The sequence below is a fragment of the Chroicocephalus ridibundus genome, chromosome 8 (genome assembly GCF_963924245.1).
Source record: "Chroicocephalus ridibundus chromosome 8, bChrRid1.1, whole genome shotgun sequence".
Classification (NCBI taxonomy): Eukaryota; Metazoa; Chordata; class Aves; order Charadriiformes; family Laridae; genus Chroicocephalus; species Chroicocephalus ridibundus.
In genome coordinates this window covers 28,478,523-28,506,035 of record NC_086291.1, presented here as the reverse complement: position 1 = coordinate 28,506,035, position 27,513 = coordinate 28,478,523, and the positions used below count along the sequence as shown (strand labels likewise).

Below are 27,513 nucleotides of genomic sequence, written 5' to 3'. Positions count from 1 at the left end.
AAGTGGTTATAGTTATGCCGACATAAGCCCCTATATGAACATTCTCACTCGAACTTTTCTAAAATTTAACTTCTATTTATTGGAAACGTGTTTAAATCTGAGTGGAAAAAGCTGCCATGTTACTGGAATAGGAGTGTCCATCTGGAGGTCTATTCCAGTTTAATAAATTAAACTTTCTTTTCTGAAAAGAGTGGCAGGAATTTAAATTATTTTTTTCCTTGTCACTCCACCAGTCTTTCCTGGTTGTGTCGCACAGGCTTTAGGTTGTAAAACCTGCTGTTTAAGTCTTCTCCCCCAGTTGCTAGTTGCAGGCAGAGCGTGTTGGCTTTGAGTTGAGACCTGCCTGCAGGGAATCTCTTGAACTTCATCAGATCCTGCACCTGGCATGGAAGAACCCTTTGTGGTGATGCAGGCTGGGGAACAGCTCTGCTGAAAAGGCCTCGGGGGTCCTATGGACCTGGGGATCTCAGCAACCTGAACGTGAGCCAGTGGTGTGCCCTGGTAGCAAAGGTCAACTGTGTCCTCGGCAGCATGAACAGAATTAACCCAGGAGATCAAGGGCAGGTGTTATTCCCCTCTTGATAGGCACTTGTTTGATCGCATCTGGAATACCACATCTGGTTTTGAGCCCTCTTGGTGAAGAAAGATGTTAAAAGTGTGAGCAAGTCCAGCAGAGAACTGTGAAGATGATGAGACATTGGAGAATGAGGTGCCAGACAGCTCACCTCTCCTCTTCTGTGGCCTTGCACTTAGCGCATCTTCTTGTAGGTCCTGCTTACTCTTCACTGCACAAGTGTTTCAAACTGATTCACTCAAAAAACATGATTTGAACCCAACTCCAGGCCAAGAATAATGCTGATAGACTCAAACTCAAATAATAGTACTGTGTTCACCAACCTGCTTCCAAAAAATACACACAAAAAAAATATAGGCACTGCTTTGGTCTAAGGGCTATGTGGGCTGCTAAGCTGTGTTCTCGGTGAGCTAAGTGGAGCTGGGTTGAGGTGATCCACTCTCCTCACCCTGTCAAGTGCGTACCATGGACCAGTAAGGATCAGAGGTTGTAGTAAAACCACTTTTCCAGGACAGGCAAGTGAGGAGAGTTGACAACAGCTCTTACCTGGTGTGCTCTCACCATCAAACTTACTTGCAGGACATGCGGAGAGGACACGTTGGCCTGTGCTGCCCCTCTCCACTAGCACTGTTGTAGGAGAAGTTTAGGCAGACTGAAATTGCTTTTCTGCAGGTATTGGAGGTATTGCTTTACCTCTCCTTCTGTAGGCCTCTTCCAAGAGAAGCCAGCACAGGACACTGCCTGTACAGTGTCTTCCATGTGATGCCCCCTTACCCTCATTTATCACATGGACAGTCTCATCCCATGGCCTTGTCCCACTGGAATAGACACGGCACAAGTGTTGGCTGCTCTGTCCGTGTGCCTCAGCCCTTCCTGACTGTCATTGCCCATGGAAAGGACAGCCAGTTCTCCAGAACTGAGGAGATGTGCAGGTGTGCACCATGGGCAATAGACCACCAGTGATGGTGGTGAGATCTTCGGCATCTTGAAAATGGATTAAGAATGAACAGGATCCAACTGGCCCATCCCATCTGAGTTAGAGCACTGAAGTTTTAACTGCGCATGCGGCTTCTTGGAGTCCTACAAACTCCAAAAACTTCCGTCTGATACAGAAGTGCTTATAATGGGGAATATACTGATGTGCCTCTTATGGCTTGAGGAGCTCTTGCTGCCAGTGGGAAGTCCTGCTCACACTTTTATTTGCCTGTTTTTCTTGTGCAGGGGTTGTCATTTAAAAAAATAGGGAGAGAATAAAAAAGGAAAAGTCTTGTGCCTGTTTTTCCAGAGAGTGGTATTGCAAACACCATAGCTGCTGGGTTTTTTTGTTTTCTGGGGGGATAGGTGGACTGGTTCAAATGCTACAATAGCAGCAAGTGCTGATTTTTGTTTGATCTTAAATATGAATTGTTCTGAAACTAATAGTGGTGATTGCTTTTGGGAATGGCTTGGATTGTTTGGGCTTGTTTGGTTTTTTTGGTTGCGCTTGTTTTGTGGGTTTTTTTTTTTTGAGGCTCAAAGCTGGAAAAACAAAGGTTTGCCAAATTACTAGTCATAGGGCATGTTTCATCCAGGGCGTGACAAACTTTATTGCCTTTGAGAACTTCTGGGCTTAGAAATGCTGCTGGGTGGGTAGTCCTGGAGACAGGAGTCCTTTCTTTGTGCCAGAGCTTTGTCTCATCAATGTCTTCGTAAAGGTCTGCTGGGATGTGAATTTACCTTCTACATAATGCCGTTACAGCCTGGGCAGTAAAATGCCATTTTCTTCTAGCAGTTTCCTTGTGGGTGGATCTAGAAATTCCTCCAGGCTCCCATTCATGTGTCTCACTTCTGTCTGGAGGGATGTTAGCTGCTGAGGTCTTCCAGGGTGAATTTTGTCAAGGGCATGCTGTCCTACCAGGAGCAGGGTGCAGAACCCCAGATGTGAGGGGCTCCGCTTGACTGTTAGGAAACTCTTTCCCTAGGCAGCCCTTAGTGCAGGGCAAGATCAGGTAGTAGAAGTCTTTAGTGTGCTCTGCCCTTTTCTCAGGATGATGGTGTGTCCATGCAGTAAAACTTGCGCTGCCTGATCTTAAAGGAACTGGAGACAAAGACGTGACAGGAAGAGCATCCCTCAGCCCCCTTGTCTTGCCTGGGGAAGCAAAGAAGGGCAGCTTTTGAGGGCAGAGCTGCAGAAACTGTCAACCACTGTCTTTCAACTGTAAGGCTGCTTCTGCTAGTCAAAGTTTTGGGCTTCATGAAGCAGCTCTGAGCAATTGAGGAAACAGCCTTCTGTCACGTTAATAACTTTCTCTGAGGTTGAATGACTCTACTTTTTTAGTTTTTTGTCAAGGAAATTGTATTTAATTTGTGAACTTTGGTTTTTGTTGCACATCCCTGCAGTTTCCCCACTAATACATTTGTGAGCTTGTGGGGGTGCAAAGTTGAATAAAGAAAAATCTCCCAGCTGAACCAAGGGAACAGCCAGCATAACACCATGACTAGCTTGACATGCCCACAGCTGAAGCTTCCCCTTTCCTTCCTCAGACCATAGCCAACCCCTCCACATGCCCCCACTGATCTTGTGGGAGGTTAGAAGGATTGGGATGAGGCTTGCTGAGGGAAACAGGCACACAGACCTGACTCTGGGGGAGTTGTGTGCTTACTTTAAGCGTTTGCAGGATCCTTAAGACTAGCCTGGTCCTGGCAAAGAGTATGGTGTAAGATGGACTCCGTTCTTCAGGATGGCCACCACTTATCTTCTCTTGGTTTGTGTGATGGCTAGTAGCAGTGTGGTCCCGCTGTATAGCAGCAGTTTCTTGGGGACACTGCAACTACAGTGATGACGAAGAACAGAAAGCCATTTTCACAGTTCTCTGGTATGTTAGGAATTTTGGAGCTGTTGTTCACAGACTGTGCAGCTGGAGTAGGGGAGGAAAGCAGGACAAGACTACTGAAATGCGCAGTGGCTGTGGGAGGCCCAAGCAAGTGTGCTGAAACAGGGGCTTGAGTGGATGAGCTGCAATCCATAAAATACATGGAACAAGCTTGACTTAGTCTGTTCTACTAAGTCAGCATTACGACTGTTTTAGTCCAGTCAAACACTCTTGCAAACTAGACCGACAGTGCAGTCTGACCCAGGGTCTTGGTCAAAAGCAAGCCCTGAAGCTATGACTAACCCCAGCCTTGCTCTGTCATAGGAGACAGTTAATAGCAAAGAAACCAGCCTCTATTCACTTGCTGAGCTTTCATTACGTACTGTTTTAATAAACAGGACTTCAACAAATAAGCATCCTGACCTTTAGTGATTGTGTTCCTCTGATTATGAATAAACTTAAAATGTGAATTCTTGATTCCTTTTTGATTTAAAGCAGGCTAAACCCCCTGGGAATGATATCTTCCAGTTGCATTGCATAAACTGGAAAGGGTTCATGCCCTGGTTCTCATCTGGAGGACCATAAGATGACTTGGGGTGGAGGTATTTTCCTGAAATAGCTTGGAGTAGCTCTCTGGGCTTTGGCATGTGCCCCCTTTCTCCCTCCTCTGTGCCCTCCCCTAACTACAGGCATCTCTGGCTTCAAGTAGGGTGGAGGATGCTGTGGGAAGTGCCTTTGGGTCTCTGGAGTTGGAGGACAAAATAGGCAGTTCGTAGCAGTTGGTTGGGGCTTAGCATGGCCTTGCAGCACCCTCCCTTTAGGGACATGTTGTTAAGCAGAAGCCGTTGCCCAAGCACCCCCACCACCAGAGTCTGTAACTGCTCAGACGGGGGTCCCTTCCCAGAGGGAGACTCCAGTGAGCCCAGGGGTGTCCTTTTTGATTCCTCACACACGCAATCTCACCCTCAGGCGCGCTCCCTCCTCCTTCAGCCTCAACCCTAGGTTTCCTGCAGCAGAGTCTCAGGTGTCGGATTTTATAAGAATTAAATAATTTAATTGAAAGGCAGAGCACCAGGGTCAGCTAGCTGGGTGCCTCCAGAGAGGGACTTTGAACAAAGAAATCCCTGGGCAATTGTACCCTTGCAATCTGTACACCTGCCCCTCATGTGCTCTTCACGCATCGCTCAGTCCAAGGGTGGTTTTGGTCTGGGGTCATCTAACACATTCTTGGATTCTTCTGCTGTGTCCAGACAGGCCTGTCGTTAACTGCTCTTATCTTGTTGCTTTGCACTCTCTGCTCATGGTTGCTGTCTTTTTATCTTCTGATTTCCACTGCTTGTGCACCTGCACTCGCTGGCAGAACACTGGGAACTGAAAAGTCCCAGACCTAGGGAAAAAAAATACCAAAACATCAGTGTGTTATCGATGTTTTCCTCATACTAAAAGGCTAAGCCAGCTGCTAGGAAAATTACTAAGAAAATTAACTATATTGTGGCCCAAAGGCTTCAGCAAATCTAACCACTCATGCTAAGTGAAGCTAGGCAAACAGCATAAATCATACTGTACTATAAACCCCAGTAACTTATTCTAATTAAAATTTACTTATTTAAGCTAAACATCTAACATCTCTCAACAGTGTTTCACACCATGTTTACTGTCTCTCCATGGGACTTTAGGGGAATATTTATACTCCCAGTGGAATATAAAGGGGTTGTAAACTCTCAGTGGAGCTCGTGGAGCTGTAGGTGTGGAAGCCATCCTACCTTGGGGCTGTGCTTCCCTGCCTTCTGACCGGGAAAAACGAAGCGGCCCTTTGATTTGAGGGAATTTGCTGTGGGAACTGCCGTGACCACGTGAGCGGCCAGGTGTTGGAACGCCCTGGTCCCAGGGAAATGTGTGCTGGAGAGGAGCAGCGGGGATGTGACTTGGCTCGCTCACCCCCTGACCCGAAGGCTTGAGGATCCCAGGCAGAGATGTGCTTGCGGCTCCTTTGGGAGTGTTTCCACGTGATTGCTGTCAGAGACATGGATCCGTGCCTCCTGTTCCAGTTTGTGCAGCTATACTGCCCAACCCCGAGGAAAAAAACATGCTTCAGATGCTGCTTTCAGGGAGGATGAGTGAGGCCATAGAGGAAGCAGGCGGGTTTCTCCCATCCCATTGTTTGAGACTGAGGGCTATTGTGGTGTTTTCACAGAACGGGGCATTCTGCACAAAGCTTCTCCGTGTGTTTTCACAAACTTGTAAGCCCTGTGTCAGGAAGCAGTGTGAAAGTAAGCTGCCTCTCGCAGCCTCAGCCTTGCCGCTCGTCGGCTATAGCAGGGTGGGGGGAAGAAGGTCTGATGCTCATCCTGGTGTGTGTCGAGCATCCCTGCCTTCCCCTGCCACCTCCCTGCTCAGCGTGGCCATACACAGGGCAGTTGTGGGGGCTCTGCTAATTGCAGGTTACAAATTGCAGACAAGTGGCTTTCTAGGCCTTGGCTGTAATTATCGGGGCTGTAGAGCAGCAAGTTACTTCCCTCTGCTAGCAGACTGTTCGCGGGGGTTCCTCTTGGTGTCTCAGCAGAGCCCCCGGTCCTGGCACGAGCCATCCCTGGGCCATAGGGTGAGGCAGCAGTGTGCATGGGCTCCCAGCCGGGATGTCCAGCTTAAACGGTGGGCTTGCAGGACGATACAGCCAGCAGAGCAAAATCCTGGTGCTTCTAGAGATAGGACCTTTGCAGTCAGCTTACCTTGGGCCATTCATCTCGAGATGGCCTGTCTTGTCTTTTCCAGTGGATGAACTGAACAGAGAGTTCAGTCCTGGATCTGCTTGATGGAAAAGCTGCTGTGATTCCTGTGGGGCCAGAGGAGAGTGTGCGAGCCTGCCTGCGCTACGGGGATGCTCTGTCTTTGTGGGGAAGTGGGGCTCTGCTGCTTGCCTTAGGAAGGACTTGAACATCTGCAGAGCTGCCCCCAGTTGCGCTCCTGACCTGGAGCCCCTGCAGCAGGGTCTGGAGCACAAGTCTTGTGAGGAGCGGCTGAGGGATCTGGGGGTGTTCAGCCTGGAGAAAAGGAGGCTGAGGGGAGACCTTCTCGCTCTCTACAACTCCCTGAAAGGAGGGGGTAGCCAGGGGGGGTCGGGTTTTTCTCCCAAGGAACAGGCAATGGGACAAGAGGAAACAGCCTCAAGTTGCGCCAGAGGAGGTTTAGGATGGATATTAGGAAAATATTCTTCACCAAAAGAGTTAGCAAAGATTGGAACAGGCTGCCCAGGGCAGTGGTGGAATCACCATCCCTGGAGGTATTTAAAAGCCGGGCAGACGTGGTGCTGAGGGACATGGGTTAGTGGTGGTTTTTGTCAGAGTTATGTTGATGGTTGGACTCGATGACCTGAAAGGTCCCTTCCGACCCAGGCAGTTCTATGATTCTGTAAGAAATAGGTTCTGCTTCCATTTGACTAATTTAAATTTACCAGCTGGAGAAGGGCAAAGGACCTAAATCTTGTGTGTTAACAGGCTTCCTTTGTGCTCTTGTTTTCCCAGGGCGGCCACTGACCACAATGTTGATAACACCACAGCGATCCTTAGGGAGTGGCTGAAGAACGTGCAGAACCTTTACCACGATGTGGAGTGGAGGCCGATGGAAGACCCCCAGTGAGTACTGCTGTGAGGGGCTGACCAAAGCTCTTTGGTGCATATGTCAAATTTTCTAGGGGATCTGTTTTCAAACCAGGACATGTACTAAATGTCCAAGCATTAAAATGTGGATTTATTTTTTTTTTTGGTGGGGTCTGTCCCATTAAAATTGCGTTCTCATGGAGCCCATAAAAAGGTCTCTGACTTCAGTGAAGCAACTCATGCAGAACTTTGGAGAAGAGAGCGTTTTCCCGTTCAGTTATTTAGCATCTGCAGCTGCTCTTTCCATGGTAAACAAATCACATCAAAAGCTACAGGGAATAAAAACTCATTCTTTATTTGCAAGGAAGCAGAGAAATCATAGCCCATTCCTGTCGTGTCTATGAAAGTTCTGCCCGAGACATCAAGTATTCAGTAAGTTCTGATCCAGAGAACTAGATTTAATTCAGTATATTATGCCTTTGCATGACTTGCAGGATCATTGTTTTGAAATATGATGTTAGGAAACATTGGTGTTTTATTGCTTTATTTTATATTTATTTTTTTTTTAAGATTAGTTGTTCCTTGTTTTGTTGTGTTTTTTATTTCATCCATCAGGGAAAGATATATCAGTTTCCCCTTTCTTTAGGCTGGCTGGCTTTTACTTTCAAGGTCCCCAGTGCAGTGGTGGGGCATTCGTGGTACAAACCCACAGGGAATGCTCATTTTATTGATTTTTTTTTTTTTTTTTTTTAATCCTTTCATTGGAATTGAGTTTTCTTAATCCTGTCAAACTTGTCTTCTTTAACTTTTGTAAAAAGTTTTTGAAATTCTTAGCTCCTTCACTGGCTTTTGCTGGCACTGTTTCGAAGTCCTGAATTTTTATTCCACAAAGGGATCTGTCCCTACGTTTCCTTCCATCTTTGTTACAAAGCGCTTGCTTTTGGACCCGATCCTGAAAACAGAGACGTGTGCATAACTTTGCTCACATGATTGGGCTCCTGGGGTTGAGTGTTGGGTGTCTGTAGATTTAAGAGCTGCTGTCGGATGTGTTAACAGTTACTAATGATGGCTAGACCCTGAGGGAATCCAAACTGCCTTCATCTTCACATCCTCAGTTTTGTTGATTCTACTGGGCTTAAGGAAGCTGCGTTTACAGTCTTAAACGTAAAGCCCAGTTGCGGACAGATGACTTTCTACCAGAGGTAAATCAGCTTCGGTTCGTTTTGGTGGGGTAACCTCTGCTTGCGTCAGGCGAGGGCCTGCTGCTGCAGAAGGAGCTCCTGGGTTTGGTAGAGCTGTTGTGCTTGTGGCTGCTTGGCCGGCAGGAAATGCTGCAGCGCTGCTTGTTCTCCAGTGCCCTGTGTACACATGCCAGCACGAAACTTGGCATCGTTCTCCCTCAAAACCTCTCCTGGGTTGCCTGAGGTGACTCTAACACTGTTTTTCTTTGGGAAAGAAGGCGGCAAGGGAACTCTGACTTTTTTTTTTTTTTTTTCCTTTGACCAGTGTAATAGGGCCCAGACATGGATTGCAGTCACTTTTTTTTCTTTGCTAGGTCTTACCCAGAAGAAATTGGGCCAAAACATTGGCCAAGCTCCCGATTCACTCATGTGATGAAACTCCGACAGGCTGCCCTGCGCGCTGCACGGGAGAAGTGGTCGGACTACATCCTGGTAAATACAAGGTTTGATTTATTAACTGTCCTCAGGCAAAAGCTTTTCAGACAGTCACTCTGATACTTGGGGCTGCCAAAGTGTTTCTTCTCCATCTAAAGACAAAGCTCTCTGCAGTGAGGTGCTGGGTTTCTTGGTCTGATGAGCAAGTGACTCTGCAGCGAGGGAAATAAGTCCCTGGGAAGCCCAAGGCTTTCTCCACAGGGGTCAGGATTGACTATGGTCCTGGTGGTGGATAGGTACCTGGAAGGGTCCCCCAGGTTGAAACCCCACCTGTTATTCATGAAATGTAAGAGAAATAGTTCTGCAGAACAGTTGTGGAAAGGTGCATGCCTTTGGTCACTAGCAGTAGTTAATGGTGGCATTCCCAGCCTCTGAACGAGGCGAGGGTGTGAGGACAGTTTTTAAGAGTTCTCCTTGATCTTCTTCAAAGAATAAACCTGCCCTGAATTTTCAGCAATGTTATTTTCCCTCGCAGCTCCCTTGCCCCCGTGTTGGAGTAACGTTCTGTGGAGTCAGAGGGAAGCTCCGCTTCTTTTCCTATCCTGTAGCTGCGGTGCAGGGGTGGCCCCCCCAGCATTCCCCCATAGCAGCCATGTGTTCTGTGGTATCAAAACCACCGGCTCTGTGGTTTTTGCCAATACCTCATGCCTCTGGCTGCCTTGTTCCTGAGAAAGTGTCAGGAGAAGCGATTGTTTCATCTGATAACAAATTTCTTTCTCTTTCCCTCTCCCCTCTCTAGTTTATCGATGCAGATAATTTACTGACCAACCCACAAACCCTGAACCTGATGATAGCGGAAAACAAGACGCTGGTGGCACCGATGCTGGAGTCTCGCTCCCTCTACTCTAACTTCTGGTGCGGCATCACCCCCCAGGCAAGTGACTGGGAGTGGTGCTGGGTGCTTGCGCGAGCTGTCTGTTGAGAGGCCTCCTGCCGTGTGTCTGTGAAGTGGTGGGTGTTGTTTCTGTTCTCTGAGCTTTCCCCTCTGCTTTTGTAGGGTCCTTCTTCTGAACAGAAGCTGCTGTAGCCATGAGGCACGCAGGGGTGATGTTAGCATGTAGTGAGGGTAGTGGTGGCATGCAGTCATCTCAGCTTGCCTCTCTCTCCGTGGCGGCATCCCAAATCTTGGGTGGGTATCTTCAGGAAAGGTCCGCACGTTTATAGGGAATCTGGGAATGAGGGTCAAGAGGACATTGCAGCCTGTAAATGATTTTCAGGCTTTGTTTTCTAACCAAGCTGTAGGTATGAGCATGGCAATAGATGTTCAGCATTGGGTATGCAGGCACATAACTGAAACCTGCTTCCCTGCTTCCTCACTTGGAAAAGTTGAATCTGGAGGAAGCTGAGCTTGCTTAGCCAAACGTCCTGGGAAGTGATACTGACTGACTGCATAAAAGATACTACATAAAAATGACTACATAAAAGATACGGATATACGCACCAGAATTTATTTGAGGTGGTTCCTTGTGTTTGTGTAGTGGCCTTAAAACTCTTGGTACATAATTTTAGACTAGCTTTCCTGTATGGTGACGCTAACCTGAGAGGAATTTGCTTTTCTTTCTACAGCTCTCCATTGTGTATAGGTTGTTTTTCTCACATACGAACAAAGTTTATGTAGTGATTTGCCCTGTAGGGAGTGTGTGTGCTGAAGTATGTGTGTAAAGGACAGGAGCACTGAGCCTAGGAATTAGAGTTTCACGTTACTTTCTCAAAGTACATATACGGCAGAAAGTATCAGATACAAAGATGTTGTCTAGTAGAGATTGCATTATTTTTAGAGCCAGAATGAGGTGGAGCTACCACTTCACAAGTTGCTCCACATGACTGTGGTGTGTGGCCCTGGCTGGTAGGTAAGCCCCTACCCAGTCACTTACTTGCTCCCACCCAGTGAGATGGGGGAGCAAATTGGAAGGGCAAAAGTAGAAAAAAACCCCAAACCCAAAAGCAACCCTCCTGGGTTGAGATACAGACAGTTTAATAAGTGGGGGGGGGGGGGCGGAGGGGGGAGAAAATCCCCCAAAAACCAAGTGCTTTTTGCACTCTTTTCCATTGACTAAGCTCTAGATGGGCTTTCCACGACATTCAAGATGAAATGGGGAATGTAGTTAATGCTTTTTTCTCCCAGGGAAGCCTCAATAATGAGATCAGCTTTTAGACCTGTTCTCCAGTCTGCTGCTGGCGTGTGTTGTGTTGTCCTTTGGGAAGGCAGGATCCTAAGCTGCACGTCTCCTAGAATAGAAAGAGGGGTTTTGTTCACTTGAAAATTTTCACTTTTTGCCCACCTTTGCCCTGGAAAGCTTCAGGATTTCCATTTTCCTTCCATCCCTGGGTCTTGCCTTTCCTTCTTCATAAAGACAAGCTTTCCCTGCTGCATAGGTAAATGTTTAAGCCCAAGCTGCATGTATATCTTTGAGTTTCGCTGGGGCAAATGAGTATGAGCACTCTAGAGAGGCTTCATGGTCCTCCCAATCCCTACCCTCTTGCTTTATTCCAGAGCTGACAAGATCCTAATTATTGTCATTATTGCTGGACTGTAACAAAGGGCAAACTCCATGCCCCCCCTTCTTCTGGTGTCATTCTTCCTTCCCAGTGTTACCAAGGACTCAAGTAGGGACCACAGGCAGAGTGAAAACATAACAACTGTGCTGGGTCGGACCAAAGGTCTGTCTGGTAGGAGTGGTTTGTAGCAGATGCCTAGGGAACATGGCAAACTAGTAAGTGAATTATACTTCCCTAAAATATTTTTCTATCCTTTGGTGATCTCCGTCTCTAGGATTTCTTGAGGAAGGTCTTTGTCTTTAAAGCTTTGAGTAATTTTTTCTTTTACAGAAATCACTATCTGCATCTTTCTCCCTTGGCGCCCACACCATCTTATGGCAAGGAGTTCCACAGTTCAAACTAACTAATTGAGCAAAAATAGCAGGAAAAAGTCCCAACCTTTGCAGATTCTTGGGAAGTAAATATATAGATAAGAAAAGGGGGAGGGGTAGGCGTGTTTACTTGGTTCAGTTTTTGTTTTAAAATGGAGATACAAAATTCATAGGGAAGGCACTGTCCCTTAAGTTTTTAAGGTTAAGTCCGGACACAGCCAGGTTTTCCACTGATGTAAATCAGCATCACTCCGCAGCCTGACGTGGATGTCTGCCTGTCTGCACCAGCCTCGGCCGTGGCCCCTAGTGTTACCTCTCCAGTAGTAAATTTCCATCATTACCAACGTTAGCTGAGAAACGGAGAGGGGAAAAAACTAGCAGCAAATGCATCTTGCAGAAATTGGTGAAAAAAATCTGCTCAAATGAACAAGAAAGTCCCCGCTTTATTTTTCTTTTCTTCTCTCTTAGCTGCTGCTGCTGGTTTCTGCGCGCGCGGTTCCGCAGCTTGGTGCTCCCAGCCTTGCTCTCCCTGGGGACTCGGGCAGGCAGCAGCAGCTGGAGCACGCCCTGACGCAGCCTCTGGCACTGTGCAGAGGGAGTCAAACCCGGCTCCAGACAGCTCGGCATTTAGCTGTCACGAAGCTAACCTTAGGAGAGCATGGCAACAGTGCCGACAGGTTGGAGTCTTTCTGGAGTACGCATGATTTACGAGCAGGGAAAAGCCCCCAAACCCCACAGTGAGTGACTGGAGGAGGAAAGATTAGTTTCCAGCATCTTTCACCTGTGGGCATTCTCGGATGTCTGTTAAAGGTTGAATGTCTTAACCCTTCCTTCTGTGGGAATGCTAGTAAGGTCTCTGCCTGCTCACTCTTTTTCATGAAAACGTCTGTCTCGGATATCTCGTGCTCACAGTATGGTCAGAAGGTATCTCAAGGCCAGAGGGGATGATTGACAGATGCATAAACAGACAAAACCAGAATTAAATGGTTCTGCAGTGATTTGCTCAGCTGTTGCTAGGATAGTTGTGGAAAATATAACGTAAGAGTAACTTTTAACTTATTTTAGTGACTCATCGTTTCTGTAAAGACCAGAATCTGCTTCGGATTCAACCATCAGCTGTGTTCAGATGTCTAATTGGTGCATGAGGACTTTCTTTCTGGGGAATTCAGTGTATATATTTCAAAATCTGATAGCTTTGGACACATTGCACCTGCAAAACCAGCTGTGAGCTGTACAACGTGGGTGTTGCACCCACGGCGCTGGAAGGATAGCAAAGCTTGTAGCTATAGAGAATGGGCTGACTGAAGTGCCTCCCCCTGACAGACTCTGCAGGGAGAGCTCGGGAGTGGGTATTGACCCTGCTTGCCCTGGGATGGAGCAGCAGAGATCTTTACACAGCCTGAGGGAGGCTGAGACACCGCATTGCCTTCACTGCAGTGGAGCAAACGATTTTTTTTAAAGTCATGGTCAGAAATAATTTGCAGGTCCCGTTCTGTGAGACACTGGATGTCCTTTGTGCCTGTTGTGCCACGGATGCTCGGCAGCTTCCAGGGTCAGACCTGAGAGTCTATGTGCTAACAAGAGGTTTCTGGAGAGCCAGGGGAAAAAAAGTCCAAGGTTTGAAGCTCTATTGCAAGGGAGTTTTGCAGCGGAAAGGCTTGGATTTCCACTAGCTGCTAAAAAGGAGAAAGTCAAGCTTTAGCTTTTGGGATGGAGATTGTATCTAAATATTTGACTGATCCCTTTCCAAAGAGGGGACACTTCGAAATCTGAGAAATGGGCACTGATCCATCTCTGCTGGGGAAGGCTAAGGGTGAGAGCTTCTGCTAGGGAGCAGCTATGAAACAGAAATCTCTGGTAACAAGCAGACCTCTCCTTGTGTTTGCAGGGCTATTACAAAAGGACGCTGGATTACCCCCTGATTCGGGAGTGGAAGAGGACAGGCTGTTTTGCTGTTCCAATGATTCATTCCACGTTCCTCATTGACTTGAGGAAAGAGGCCTCCACCAAGCTGATGTTCTACCCACCCCACCAGGACTACACCTGGAGCTTTGATGATATCATGGTCTTTGCCTTCTCCAGTCGCCAAGCAGGTACGTCCGGAGCCTTTGCTGAGGAGGAGTCACTAGCAGAGACATGCAGATTTCTACTTTGAGTTCACAGGCCAAAAGACGTCTGTTGCTTCAGTGGTGAGCTAAGACCCTGTTCCCTTTCCTCTTTCGGATTCGGTCAGGGATAACCAGCAGCAAGTGACTGACAATGCAGTTTTGAACCACAGCTAGCTTCAAAGGACACGGGAGCTGTTCTTGGAACAGGGACAGTGTTTCAGAGACAAACTGTGTACCACTCCAGCTGATACTGGGATCAGTTTCTACCAGACAGTGGGAGGATTGCAGTGAGGCCTGAAATTCAGGAGTCCTTCCAGGGAAGGTCACAACCTCAGTGTCCTCTTCCTTTCTCTGGAGTGGCTCTCAGTGTTTGCAGAGAGTTCCGTGCGTCTCGGAGAAATCACTGTTTCTTAAGTGCATGATACTGCTGCTACTGCTGCTTGTACTTGGGGTGAGGATGTTTATTGGAGAGTGGATGTGGTCTGGAATGGATTCTGTCTCCAGTGAAGTCCTGTCTAGCAGACCTGTATTTAGCAGTGTCAGAGCTGAAATGAGCTCCTGGGAAAAATACGTTTTTAATGGCCATCAGTATTGTTCTTTGCCCTGCTGTGTTGAAAAGGGGAAAGTTTGGGGCCTTATAAAGGAAAAAGGGACGATGAAACCTCAGCGGCACCAACGAAATGCACTTCTGTTCAGAGCTTCATGGCTGTTTTGCTGGATTACTGAGGTAAATCAGTAGGGAAAAGTTGTTTGTGGGTCCACTGGAGTTATCCGTGCTCTGTTTGCAGAAGAGACAAAGTTAAGGTGAGCAGGAAGGGCTGTTCTTGGAGGACAGACAAGCAGAGAGAAAGTGAAGAAGCATAGCTCGCTGTCGACAGTCTCTTCTGGAGAAGAGACAGGCTGAGAACGCTGCCTTCCCCCTGTTTCCAGACCAGCATGGCAGCCGCCAGCTGTTTGCAGCTTTCCTTTTAGTGATCTTTCTGGTCTGAAGCTCTTGGCAGCACTGCAAAAGGCGGTGTTGTCTTGGCATACTAAGCCGGGCTTTTTAAAACTCAGCTACAAGGGGATGCGCGGCATCAATTGAGAAAAAGGAATTGTGGAGGAGAGGCAGCAAGAGCTGGATTTAGAGCCCTTGGGCAGCAGAGGAAGATAAAGGCGGCGAGATGTGAACTTGCAGGGCACCTTTGGGGCCCTGACTTTCAGAGACAGGACATCAGTATATTGGCTCCAAAGGAGAAAGGAGGTTTAAGTCTGGATGGCAAAGCAGGCAAATCTAGCCACACCACTCGTTCCCTCTGACAGCTCTCCCAGAAATGCAGCATCCAATTAGTCTGCTAACTGCATTGCATTAGCTCCAGCTGCTTAAGAAATATTTCAGGGATTCAAAGCCATCAGTTTTTCCTTCCATCCTAGAACACACTCAGTCCTTTTTCCAGGACTGACCCATGACATGAAAGGCTTCGCTTCAGCAGTCTGGCCCACTGATCCGCTCAGATGGTTGGCTTGTGTCCTGGGCTGAGTTTTGTCACCCAGGATAAAAGGATGACATCCAAGTTCGGAAATGGGAAAAATGTATGGACTTCGAGGTATACTTCTCTTCGGAGTAATTTCACTGACTTCCCTGAAGTCATAAATTATGTTGGCTTTTGTCCAGGCCAAGTACTGCACTTAACGCCTCGGATCAAACCATCAGTTTTCAACAGTTAAATGTGCTGCTCGAAGCAACTGTTTTGTGATGCTCCAAAGAGACTGACCCACTTCTGCTGGGAGGACGTCTCCCGTAGCGGGGGTACTGACCCAGAACAAAGCTCCTGCGGGTGTTTTGGTGAAAAAGGTGGACTCGGTAGAGCCCCTTGCACTTGCAAGATAGCGTTTCGCCAGCCAGATCTCCTGGGATTCCTTCCTTTCAGGCTCTGAAGACCTAGAGCCAGGCAGCAGGACAGTCTGGGCGCAGGGATGTGAGGGAAACTTAGGTTGCCTAACTACGTGGCTGTGAGTTCAGGGCACGGCTGGGAATCCTGGTCACTGCCTTACAAAGGCTAATAATAATACAAGTGTCTATGGCTTTTCTGTCCTTTGTAGCAATTGTTTGTTTTATTATAAAAGCAGAGCTGGAGAGCAAGAGTTCCCCTCCCCATTTTAAGGTAGCTTTACCATTTTAAACTAGCTTTTATCCCAGACGGAACAGAAATACTGGAACAGAAATACTGGCGTGAATCCGTGCAGATTAACTGTGTTTAAGCCGGCGGAAGATAAGAACAGAGATCAGTGAGCCAGATAAGATTAGTTGATTAGATCAGTGCCAAATCCATTAATGTCAGCAGGTAGTATTTTTTACTCTGCCATTTAAGTAAATTGCAGCTGACAGCTGAATGTGTTTTGGCAAGTAGCGTAGCTAGCAATTTATTTGCAGAACTTAAAATGGTAGAAACACTGGAGTCATTAATGCAGACAATTCTGCTCTGCTAAAAATACCAGGGATTAGGAGGACTAATACATGAAAGCATCAACACACCAGGTAGTGTCTGCTTTTTGTTTTATTTCCTAGAGGGAGGGAGGTAGTTGTGCTCGTTTCATTTAAAAAAAAATTTTAAAAAAGGGGCGGGGGGGGCGGAAAATCTTGTAGGTTTGCATTTTCTTTAAATCTGCTTGGCAGAGTTGTGTGGGTTCTAGCAGCTTTCAGATTGTGGTTAATTAATAAAGGATCTTACCAGAACTCAATGAAAAACAACAGAAATATTTTCCCTTGCCTTCTCTGGATGTAGCTTTTGAGTGTGGTGCCTGATGTGACACAGGCCCGGTGCTGCTGCACTTGTAGCCGATTGTGAGCAAACTCTTGGTCAGTCCGGAGGGAGCAGTGTTTTGCTGATCCCATGTTGCTGGGACATTCCCAGTGAATTCCCAGGACATTCCCGGCCCAGGGAAGTGGTTGAGGCACCATCCCTGGAGGTATTTAAAAGACGGGCAGACGTAGTGCTGAGGGACATGGTTTGGTGATGGTTTTTGTCAGATTTAGGTTGATGGTTGGACTCAATGATCCGAAAGGTCCCTTCCAACCTGGACGGTTCTATGATTCTAAGAAGCTCGGCAGTGGGTGGGTCTCTCCCTTCCAAAGGCATCTGCTCCGAGCAGATTTGCATCCTCTCTTCGTGTCACACCTTCAGAGTCAGGTCCTTGAACAAGCAGCTGCAGAAACTTTTGGGGAGAAGGATGTTACGTTCTCACCTCTTTTTGAAAGCATCTTTTCTGCTTGCTGGTGTCTCTCTCTAGGATTATCTGCAGTCCTCCTGCCGTCTGTGTCAGGCACTGCTTTTGCTAAAGGCCAGTTCTGCCCTCTGCCGTAAGATTGTTTCCATAGCGTGAAGGCGAGGGCCAAAAAAGACCCTTTCTCTGGGCTGAGGGAGGTTCTCGGTCTCTCCTAGGAGAAAACTGATTGCAGTTAAAAATACGTGCTGCTAGGGAGCAAGTAGGAATTGGTTTCATAGGAGAGGCCACTTGCTGCCAGCCAAATAAAACAGAAAATGGCACTGTGATGTGTTTGAATTTTTTGCTTATGAAGTAGGACTTCATGGGACTGAGGTCCTGGCATAAGTTTGATTGTGGCTCCATAGCAACACAGCAGCAAAATCTGCTGATAAATGACCTGACTCTAATTTCTGTTTGTCTGTGGTCCCCAGGAATACAGATGTTTGTCTGCAACCGTGAACACTATGGTTTCCTTCCCATGCCCCTGAAATCGCACCAGACGCTGCAAGAAGAAACCGAGAACTTTGTGCACACACTGATCGAGGCTATGAGTAAGTTGCTGTGCCCTGTGTCATGGTGGACACCCCCAAGTTAATGTTTGTAGAGCTCTGCTTCCAGCAGCCCATCTCTCTTCCCCCTGGGAGTCTGCATCCTGATCTGACTGCTCTCACACTGGTTTGATCTACAGTTTTCTGTTTTCCACTGCTTTTCTACCTAGGGATATAATCACTTTGCAGTCAGGTCAACCCCATTCACAAAGTCCCTTAACTTCCCCATATTAAATGCAAAAATGCATCTTTAATGCAGAAAGGATGCTGCAGAACCTCGTTTTTGTCATGAGGTCCATCTGGCACGTGGCTGCTGGCTTTTGCTTGGCAACATGGACACTTTCTGCTGCACCCACTCCTGCACTGCCTTCATCTCCCTGCTCCCTGGGCATTGCTAGGCCCAGTGATGGAAATGCATGCGGATACGTTATATCAATGTAGCTTGTACATGAGGGTGATGCTTGGGATCTCTCCTCTCTTTCAGTCGATCGCCCTCCCATTGAACCCTCTCAGTACGTGTCTCTTCCTCCGAAGAACCCTGACAAGATGGGATTTGATGAAGTAAGGAACCTATTTTGCTGCCATTGTCTTGTCTTGTCTTCCTATTTATCACTTAGAGGACCTGGGTTCTCCCTGTAGCATAGCTTCCAGAGGTTTCCCTTGGAGTTATCTTTTCACATAGTTAGGTCTTTCCCAACCACTCATCTTTTGGACTTAAACTTTTTGCAAGGAGAAAATAGCCATTGTTATCTGGGGAGAACTTCTGCCGAGCTCAGGGAAGCAGAAGGGAAAGGCCTCGGGGAGCAGCCTTTCCCTCTAGCATTTGCTGTGAAGAAACGAGGCCAGTCAGGTCTGCAGGCACTTAGTACCTGCTGCGAGACCCCCGATGAGAAGTGCAGGTTGGGCTTTCTGTCTTGATGGAATGGATGTTTTAATCCAGCCGGGAGGGCATGGCAGCAGTGAGGCTGAGAAATGGGTTAAGTCCCCAGTTTTTGTGCTGTTTCCTCTACATCTGACTCTGCAGAGCAGCTTGGCAGCCCTTCCATTCTGTGGCAAAAGCTCATCTTTGGAAAACCTCTCTCGCTTTCCGGTGACAGAAGGGAACAGTTTCTCCCACCTGAGAGGGACACTGGAGCAGCTGGGAGAGCCAGACTCGCAGCTGGGTTCTAGCCCAAGCTGGGTGCGTCCAGGAGTGATGAAAACTATTCATGCTGGCTCCTTACCGTGCCAGCTCTACCCCTGCCCTGCTTGGCCACCGCGTTTTTCTACTGTGGCCTTAAGTTAAAGTGACCTAAAGGGGGTTGCTGACACTGGTAGTGGCCCCAGGACCCTGCAGAAATTCCTCTCCTGACTCTGCCTTACGTGGAGGAGAGAGCTGGCATGGAGGGGAGGAGGCTGGAGATGGATCCGCTGTGCTTTAACTAACCCGTATCTGTGTTATTCACAGCCAGCAGCCCCTGCGTATGCGGCTGCCAGGGTGGCAGTGGCACCGTGACCAAGGGAGTCGTGGTGATCAGGGGAGCCTTTGTTTTATCGGTGTATTCTGCTACATCTGTTTATGTGACTTCTAAAGCCTGAACCCGATTTGGCTATGTGTGTTTGAGCCTCTGTGTTTGGGACACAGCTGGTGAAGGTTTTTTCCATGTTGTTCTTTGTGGCTGTGCTTTATTTATCCAATTTATTATTTTTGCATTTGTACTGACTTGGAATTTGATCCGCTTCTTACTGGGATGAGGTTTTGCTCCACAGGCTACAAGGCTGCACTTGTACTTGTCTACCTGGGACTGAAAAATCTCCCTAAGCCTCTGCAGTTTACCTGCAAAGTGAGGGCTTCAGTCCTGCACCCTCCACCAGAGCCTGTCTCCTCAAGGCTTGGACGGAGCCCTGCCCAGACATCTCTGCTACCGGTCTTGGTTCTGGCCTTCCTCTGCTCTGGCAGGGGAAGCGGTGGATTTTCAGTGCCTGAAGTAATTACAAAAACCGTCTCTTTGCTGTGTCCTTCTACTTGGGTGGTGGCCCGACTGATCGTCCTAAATATAGGCAGTGGCAGCATTGCGCAGAAGCAGGTGGGTCAGTGTTCCCCCAGGACTGAGGCTGGAGATGGCTGTGTTGCTCTGTGTTTAGTATAAATCAAAACATCCTGTATCTTTGGAAATTATAGACTTAGCTGTAACTGGTCTCCTGTCACCTTCATTCAACCTCAAAGATCAAGTTTCCTCTGTGAACATCCATAACAAGCAGTTGTTCGAGAACAAGCCTCAGCTTTCAACTCAAAACCGACTCCAACTTTTTGACAAATTCTAAGCCACCTGGAGTGAAAACACACCCTGTATTTTCATAAGATTTGCTTTCCCAATGGGGCTGCTGGAGAAGGGTGGATCAGGACTCCCTTTTATTCCTCACTCCCACGCCGGGAGGCTGATGTCTTTCTCTTCTGCCCAGATTTTCATGATCAACCTGAAGCGTCGGAAAGACAGGCGGGATCGGATGTTGCGGACTCTCTATGAGCAGGAGATTGCAGTCAAGATCGTGGAGGCTGTGGATGGAAAGTGAGTGTCGGCTGGGGTTGCTGAGGTTTGCACAGAGGGGGTTGCACGTAACACCATCTCCTTGGACGCCCTGACCTCCCTTCTGGTGGGGAAGGGGGTGCTGGGGGGAGACGTCAGTATCATTTCTACTTACCCAGCAGTCTGTTTGGGGCAGCTTTGCTCTGTTTTTCTTCTTTTGCAATTTATCAGTCTCCAGGAGAGAACCAGGACAGTGTGGTTCAGACTAAGATGAAAATTAGGTTAAAGTCATACTGATTCTGTGAACTGTAACACTTGCACGCAGCTAAAAGGTCGGCAGTGAAAGTGTTTGAAAGCAGTTACCTCCTGGGAAGGCTGTCCATCCTAGTGCTACAAAAGCTGTTGTGCTTGTGTTAACCCTGACGCAGCCCTCCCCAAGCTTACTCTAAGGCGTGTTAAGATGTTTCTGTAATGAGAAATCACGGCAGAAAGTTTAGTCTGGGAGTTGCAAAAAGGCCTGAGGGAGAGGCCATCTAGTGGTCTTTGAGACCTGGGTACCCATCAAGACCTCTTAGAAAAATAATCTAAGCCAAGCACCTGACAAGTTGGTGGTCCCACAAGAAGTGACTGATAGAGTTTGTCAGCTTGATTTTGAAATGTAAATCAAGTAGTTAGTTTTTCTCTGGGGTTTTTGAGCGAAAACAAGTGCAGAATTTCTCGAGATACAGCTTTTCTCTGAACATCAGCAGCATTTCCCATGTCGTGTCTGTGTCTGACTTGAATTTACTTTTTTTTTTTTTTTTAAATGGTGATAGATTTTTATCTCTTTCTCAGAGCACTGAACACGAGTCAGCTCAAAGCTCTCAGCATCGATATGCTCCCGGGTTACCGGGACCCATATTCCTCCAGGCCACTAACCAGGGGAGAGATCGGCTGCTTCCTTAGTCATTACTACATCTGGAAGGAGGTAAGGAGCTGGTGGGTGCCACCAGGTTCCTGCAGGAAGGTGCCGCGGGCAGGCACAATGGGAAGGCACACAGCCAGTCGTAGGGCAGAGCAGCAAATACAGCGCAGGTTTCTGGAAGTGCAGGATGGAACTGTTTGCCTTGGTTTGGAAGGGATCGTGCACAGGGGTTTTCTTGAATGCTGTGTTCAGCTTTTTTGTCTCTGTTTTCCCTTTGCCAGCAGCTCTGGGGGATTTTTATCAGAATATTTTCATGACTGTTTCTGCAAAGCATCCAATAGCCCGCTTGGAGCAAGTTTGCTTAAGAGAAAGGCAAGAAGGTTTAGAAGAACAAATGGTGTTAAAAAAACCTCATGTTTTTTCTCCTTGTTCTGCATCTGGACTGAAGCAAGTTCAAGTGACTCTGCTGATTGGCTTTTTTTTTCAGTTGGCGTATCGTAAATATTCTTAACAGTAGGGACCTCTGCTACCTGAGCTAAGAGATCTTGTTTGGGTGGTAAAAGCTGTAGCTTCCACCTGTCCCTGGTCACCGGGAGAGTGACTCTTGAGAGGATCTGGGCTGTGCTGGTCAGAGATGCTGGAGTTACACAGCCCAACGTCAACAGGAGGGATTATTTCAAGTAAGGTGTGGTGCAGGCAGGGAGAAAGACTTGGTACTAAAAGAAGACCGGGCAATGGCACCAACAGTCAGATGGTGACATGGGAACGTACATGCAGGATGCCTTTGCATGCGTGTTCTTTAAATCGTCAGTGCCAGACTTTGGATACGCTAGATCGTCCCTCCCAGACTTCAGGAACACTTTCTTCCAACAAAGAGGTTTTTCTGAACAGCAGCTTTGGCATCAAAGGCTGCTGCACGTTCCTCTGAGGAGGTGGTTGCTGTGGTCGTGCTAGATGGTAACTCGTGGGTTCTTGCAGCATCAGATGGAGGGTTTTTCTAGGTTGCAGATGCTCGGCGATTTCTGCCAGTCACGTACAAGCACCCCGTGTAAATAGGACGCTGTCGTTGCTTGGATTGACATGAGCTGGGTCTTGCTGAATGTTCTTAAGCTAGATCGTCTCACTGGCTCTTGCAGTCTCTCCCAGCTGAGCTGTGAATCTGGGAGTGGTTCTCCAGCCCCCCTACCAGCATGGCCTAGAAGGCAGTGCCAGGTCAGGATGACCCCAGCAATTTCAGGGTGCAGAGTGTGGCCCATGTGTGCCGCTGTGATCACTTCTGAACCCTCTTGTTTCAGGTGCTGAACAGAGAACTGGAGAAGACGCTTGTTATTGAGGATGATGTGCGCTTTGAACACCAGTTTAAAAGGAAGCTCATGAAGCTGATGGATGATGTTGAACAAGCCCAGCTAGACTGGGAGCTTATGTAAGTAACTGGCCCTCAGCCATCTGGGAACTCCTGGGCACACAGAGGAGGTCAGCAGCCCCTGCTGTGTCATGATAGAGGTGCCCATTAATGCTGGCGTGCAGGGGAAGGTGGCAGAGACTTCTTGGTGGCTCTTCCCATCAGGACAGATCTGACCTCTGGTGCAGGCTGATGCTGGAATGCCCACTGGGTACCATTACTGCCCTTTGTGGGCAGTGTTGGTTGATCTCAACGGTGTCTGGAGATGCTGCTGTGACTGAAGAACTGGCACAGCTCAGTCCTGAGGCTTGGATCATGTCATTTTAGCTCCCTTATGAAGTCTTTCACATCCGTACCACCCACTGGGTTAAGACATGGATGTTGGGGAGTGGTGCAGGAAAGAAACTGTGAGCCTGGTCAGGGATTATTTCTTGGATTGACCCTTTGCCCTTCCCTGGTTGACATGAACAGTCTTGTGGCCCTAATTGCTGCAGATTCACTTTGGTTCTGACTTTTATGGTCTTTTCATCCTTTAAGCTACATTGGCCGGAAAAGGATGCAGGTGCAGGAGCCTGAGAAAGCAGTTCCCAATGTCATGAACCTGGTGGAAGCCGATTACTCCTACTGGACCCTGGGGTATGCAATCTCTTTGCAAGGGGCTCGGAAACTCATCGGAGCTGAGCCTTTCAGCAAGATGCTGCCTGTAGACGAATTTCTGCCAGTCATGTACAACAAGCACCCTGTGTAAGTAGGATGCCTTCGCTGCTTGGGTTGACATGAGCTGGGTCTTGCTGAACGATCTTAAGCCACGTGACGTTGGTGTGTCTCCTCACTTCTATAGCCCAATTGGTGGGGGACAGGGCTACTCCTCGTGCTTTTTGGTTGTCTGTAGCAGAGCTCCTGGCACTGGTCAAAGGAGGTGACGGATGTGCTGCAGAGGGGTTATTGTCCCCACCTGGTGCAGGGCTGGTTCTGAGACCCTTGGCCGTCTCTGGTAATGGAGGCTTTGGTTGTACAGGTTGTGTGTGGTTGTAAGGCACGTGGTTCTGCCTCTGGAGAGTCAGACTCCACCCCAGCAACTACCTCTGCTCCGTGGGACCTCTTTGCTCAGTGGATTGGCTCGTATCTCACAGTTACAAGCAGTGGCACTGATGAATGTTCAGTTTGTTACTGATGTGTTTTCTCTCCTCTTTAGAGCGAAGTACATGGAGTACTACGAGTCCAGAGACTTGAAAGCCTTTTCAGCAGAACCCCTGCTTGTTTACCCCACCCACTACACAGGGCAGCCAGGCTACCTCAGCGACACAGAGACCTCCACAATCTGGGACAACGAGACCGTGTCAACGGACTGGGACAGAACGCACTCCTGGAAATCCCGACAGCAGGGCAAGATCCACAGCGACGCCCAGAACAAGGATGCCCTGCCTTCCCAGTCATCTCTCAACGCGCCGTCCTCCAGGGACGAGCTATGACTGCCCGCTCCCCTGGGACTCTGTTGACAGCTGAACCTGCCTCACACTTTGGCTTTTTACCCTTGAAAGTTGTAGAGCAGCTCTTCATGTGGTCTCCTTCCCACTGCTTCAATGGCAAAGCACGGTGGTTGGACCTGACAACTAAACGAGCCGCTTAGAACTGGGTGGGAGATGGAGGAGGAAAAAGAACAAGTGTTCCAGACTGGCAGAGAAAAGGCAGAGATCTGAACAAAAGCCCTCCCGAGCTTTTGTAAAAAACCAACCTTGAATGACGTCTTTCTACAGTTCCTTGTGTAGAATACTGTATTTATAAAGATTAATATATAGAGGTGTACAAGTGTTAATACCTTTCTGGATAGCTGTAACTGGGCTGCTGTGTAACTGTTACTCTTGGTAGGCTTTTATAACCGTCTTCACTGAGAGAAGCTGCAGGCGAGCGCTTGAGTTATTTGGTTTTGTTTTTCAAAGGGATCCCTGTCAGAATCAAGGTGGTTTCCAAGAACGTTGAGTGCACTGGAGCAGCGCTCCTCTGTGCTGTCTTCTCCCGCATCACACTTCTGTAGAAAACTATTGCTGGTTTTCCCTCCGCAAATTTCAAAACTTGCTAGATCCCGTCCAGACAGGCCTCTCAAGCCAGAACTAATGTCTCGGCATGTCTAAAATCTCGGAAGCTAGCAGAGAAAGTGGGGGCTGCTGGTTTGATGTGTCTCTCCTCTGCCTGAAGGCAGCACAGGCGGAGGTCATCTGTCTCGTCTCTTGCTTCACCCCCTGCCTCAAGTTATTCCTTCAGGGAAGCAAAGCCTGGCAACCTGTTTGCAGGCCTGTTTAATTAGGCCATAAAACCAAGTGTAGGACTTCTAGGAACTTTACATTTTAGAAGTTTGATTATGAACTGCTTGTACTATCTTTATAAAAACAAAACAACCTACAGAAATGGTAGAGTTGTCAACTGTACTGTTCTCGACAGCCTTGATAGAATTGCACGTTGCAGGACGGAAAGGCAACTTGTCTTGATGTTTTTTCATGTGAGGAGCAAACTTGGGTTTTGGGATATTTTTTTTTTTGGGATGAGTTCTGATGTACTTGCTGTTGGCTAACATGTCAGCAGAGTATGGTGTTTATTTTTAATTTTTTTTTAATGTTTCTCAGAGGCCAGGTGATCAGGGACTACACTGCTTGGGCTTAGCTGGCATGGAGCTCAGCTGGTGGACTGCCACGGCAGCGGGAGGATGCCCTCCCGGAATCGCCATCTGGAGACTCCCCTGCTGGCAGAGCTCTGCAGCTGGGAATAGTGTGGCTGGGTTGGGTTTGGGTTTGTTTTTTTTTTAAATTTTTGTTTGTTTTTAAGAATTACTGAACAATGTTGTGCTTTCTGCTAAAGAAAACATGTTATTACCTGTCAGCCGGTCTGATAATACATAGAACCTGGTGCAAGATGAGCAGCTGTGCGTATTCTTCATTGGGTGGGAGCTGCCCTGGCTGGGAAGGGCCAGCTCAAGGGGTTTTCAGGCCAGCTCAAGGGGTTGTCACCCTGCCATGGGCTCACCGGCCATATAGATGTGCCTGTCCTGCAGCTGCCACCTGCAGCTGTGTTCCTTCTGCTGTCCAAGCCGGAGCAGGTGTCCATGCGACATGGTGAGTATGGAGAGCAGGTCTGTCATGGGCCACAACACACAGCCTGGGTCATTCCTCTCTGAGAACCCCTCTTGCTTCCTCCTCAGGTCTGGCTGTACAGGCGGCACGTCGGGGCTGTTTGAAGCACTGTTTGAGCATGGCCGTCCCAGAGATGCCGGTAAGAAACTCGACGTGGCCTTCAGAAGCAGGACATCTGTGAGCTGGTGAGCATCCAGCATATTGTCAGGTGTCACTGTAGCTGCTGTGATGTGCGTGAGCATCTGAGTCTGGCGGAACAGTGCTGGATGGGTGAGTCCCTTTGGCTTGGTATCGTTTCTTGGATCTAATATTGTGGCTGCCTCTCCACGTAAAGGTTTGTTAGGGTTGTGCTGTGTTCATATACATCACCGCTGTATTCATATTACATCACCAGGGTTCATATACACCCCGCTGTGTTCATATACACCACTGCTGCGTAGCTCTTCCACCCTCGTGTGTTCTGTGCGAGACCCATCGCTTTGTCCATGAGAGGCCTCTCTTTCCCCCAGCCATGGGTGTGATTTACCTGTGCCAGCAAGAGCTCTGGGGTTTCCAACTCATCCTCTTCTGACCTTTCCTGATCCTATTGAAACACTTTCTGCACGAACGTCTTGGCTGGAACCAACCCTGGTGCTCCTCATGTCGTGCTGGGGGCACGTGCTCTTTAAGTAGAGCAGTAGCAGTTTATTAAAAAAACTCTTGAAACCATCATAGGGGTTTTTTAGGGGTGGGGTTTTGAGTGTGTGGCTTTTCTTTTAGTTGCCTCTGGAAGCGAGTGGTACAAGGGGTTTGGTGGCAATTTCAGGGGAGGAGGGGAAACAAATTAAGAATAAAAATGTAATGAATTAAATGAATATGTCCATTTCAGAGCAGACATGGCCTCAATCTGGCTGATTGTTCTTTTACTATATGCACAGGTGTGTGGGTGTGTATATGTACACAATTTTCTATTTATTTACATCTGCAAGATGGGTGGATGGCCAGTGGCTCTACCTGCTCTGGCAAGTACTGGTTTTCCCTGTCTGTGTTTTGGGTTCTTTGGTAGGTGTTGCCCAGGCTTTGCCCTACTCAGAATTAACTGTGTTTTGGAAAAGTAGGAGCCAGTTGAAGCACTAATGTGTTTTTCTGATATTTTTCCACTTTCCATGTATTTATTTATTTTTCTTTGACTCATTTAATAGGCTTCAAAACTGGGCGCAAGTGGGAGCAGCAGCTTGGCCCAGGCAGCTGCTGGCTGTGGCCGAGGCAGCTGTTTGCTGCAGGCCGGGACTGGCCGCTCTGAGCCTCTCGTGGCCATGCATTTGGGCATAGAGCGTGAAAAATGAGTTTCTGTTAGTTAAAAAGTGCTAAGTAAGAATTTGCCAGGCTGCTTCATAAACCACAGAGGGCGCTTCCCCCCCCTCCATTTTTTCCTTCTTCCTTCTTTTTCCTCCATTTGGTACGGGGTTTTTGCTCTGCTGTGGAGCATATGAGCGAAGCACCGGGAGCCCCGGAAAAAGGACCCAGCAGCACCCAGTGAGGGTGGGGGACAGAGCCATGGATGCTAGGAACAGGTTTTACAAAGGGTAAGTAGCCAGGCAGCTGAAAAAAAGCAGCTTGTTCACAAGAAGGGTTACGGTGACAGGCCCTAAAAATGATTATCTGCAATAAGACTGCTCGTAACCTAACAGCTCTTCGCTTTGCTTTAAGAAAGGAAAAGGGCTGTTCTGAACAGGGCAGTTGACATTCCTGGTTCACAAATGGATTGTATTTAGCCCAAGGGCAATCAAATAAGGTTTTGTTATTGTGTTTTAGCTCTCTAGGTATTTTAAGTAGGAAAAAAAGAAAGGAGGTGGCAGTTTAAAGTCAGGGTACTCTGTCTTTTGCCTTTGCTGGTGTAACGAGCCTCTCATTGGTGACACAGGCCAGGCCAGGGACTCACAGCGTGACTTTTGGCAGTTTTAGGAGCCTCCCTAAAGTTGATGTGACTTGTGGAAGGGCAGATCCTCTGTGGGAGGGGCCCCAGGGCAGGAGGGACTGTGCTGAAAGGCAGAAGGAGCTGCCATGATATAAACTCAAACGTTTGTATCATAGGGAGGGGAACCCAAAAAGCTCATGGTTGAGGC

The 27,513-nt window shown here is 48.0% G+C and overlaps 1 protein-coding gene across 3 annotated transcripts in view; it reads left to right on the top strand.

Annotated features, from left to right (window-relative positions):
• COLGALT2 (collagen beta(1-O)galactosyltransferase 2) overlaps nucleotides 1-27,513 on the top strand; it is a 63,565-nt gene that overhangs the window by 27,981 nt on the left and 8,071 nt on the right. For 2 of the 3 annotated variants that reach the window (XM_063345311.1, XM_063345313.1), the window contains exons 2-12: nucleotides 6,948-7,058; nucleotides 8,578-8,695; nucleotides 9,438-9,572; nucleotides 13,457-13,661; nucleotides 17,354-17,473; nucleotides 17,955-18,031; nucleotides 19,913-20,019; nucleotides 20,812-20,944; nucleotides 22,177-22,304; nucleotides 22,821-23,027; nucleotides 23,479-25,547. In XM_063345311.1, coding sequence (XP_063201381.1) covers nucleotides 6,948-7,058; nucleotides 8,578-8,695; nucleotides 9,438-9,572; nucleotides 13,457-13,661; nucleotides 17,354-17,473; nucleotides 17,955-18,031; nucleotides 19,913-20,019; nucleotides 20,812-20,944; nucleotides 22,177-22,304; nucleotides 22,821-23,027; nucleotides 23,479-23,755 — 1,618 coding nt within the window. In that variant the 3' untranslated portion in view covers nucleotides 23,756-25,547. The remainder of the gene's footprint in view (nucleotides 1-6,947; nucleotides 7,059-8,577; nucleotides 8,696-9,437; nucleotides 9,573-13,456; nucleotides 13,662-17,353; nucleotides 17,474-17,954; nucleotides 18,032-19,912; nucleotides 20,020-20,811; nucleotides 20,945-22,176; nucleotides 22,305-22,820; nucleotides 23,028-23,478; nucleotides 25,548-27,513) is intronic. The other variant, XM_063345312.1, reaches the window with a different exon arrangement.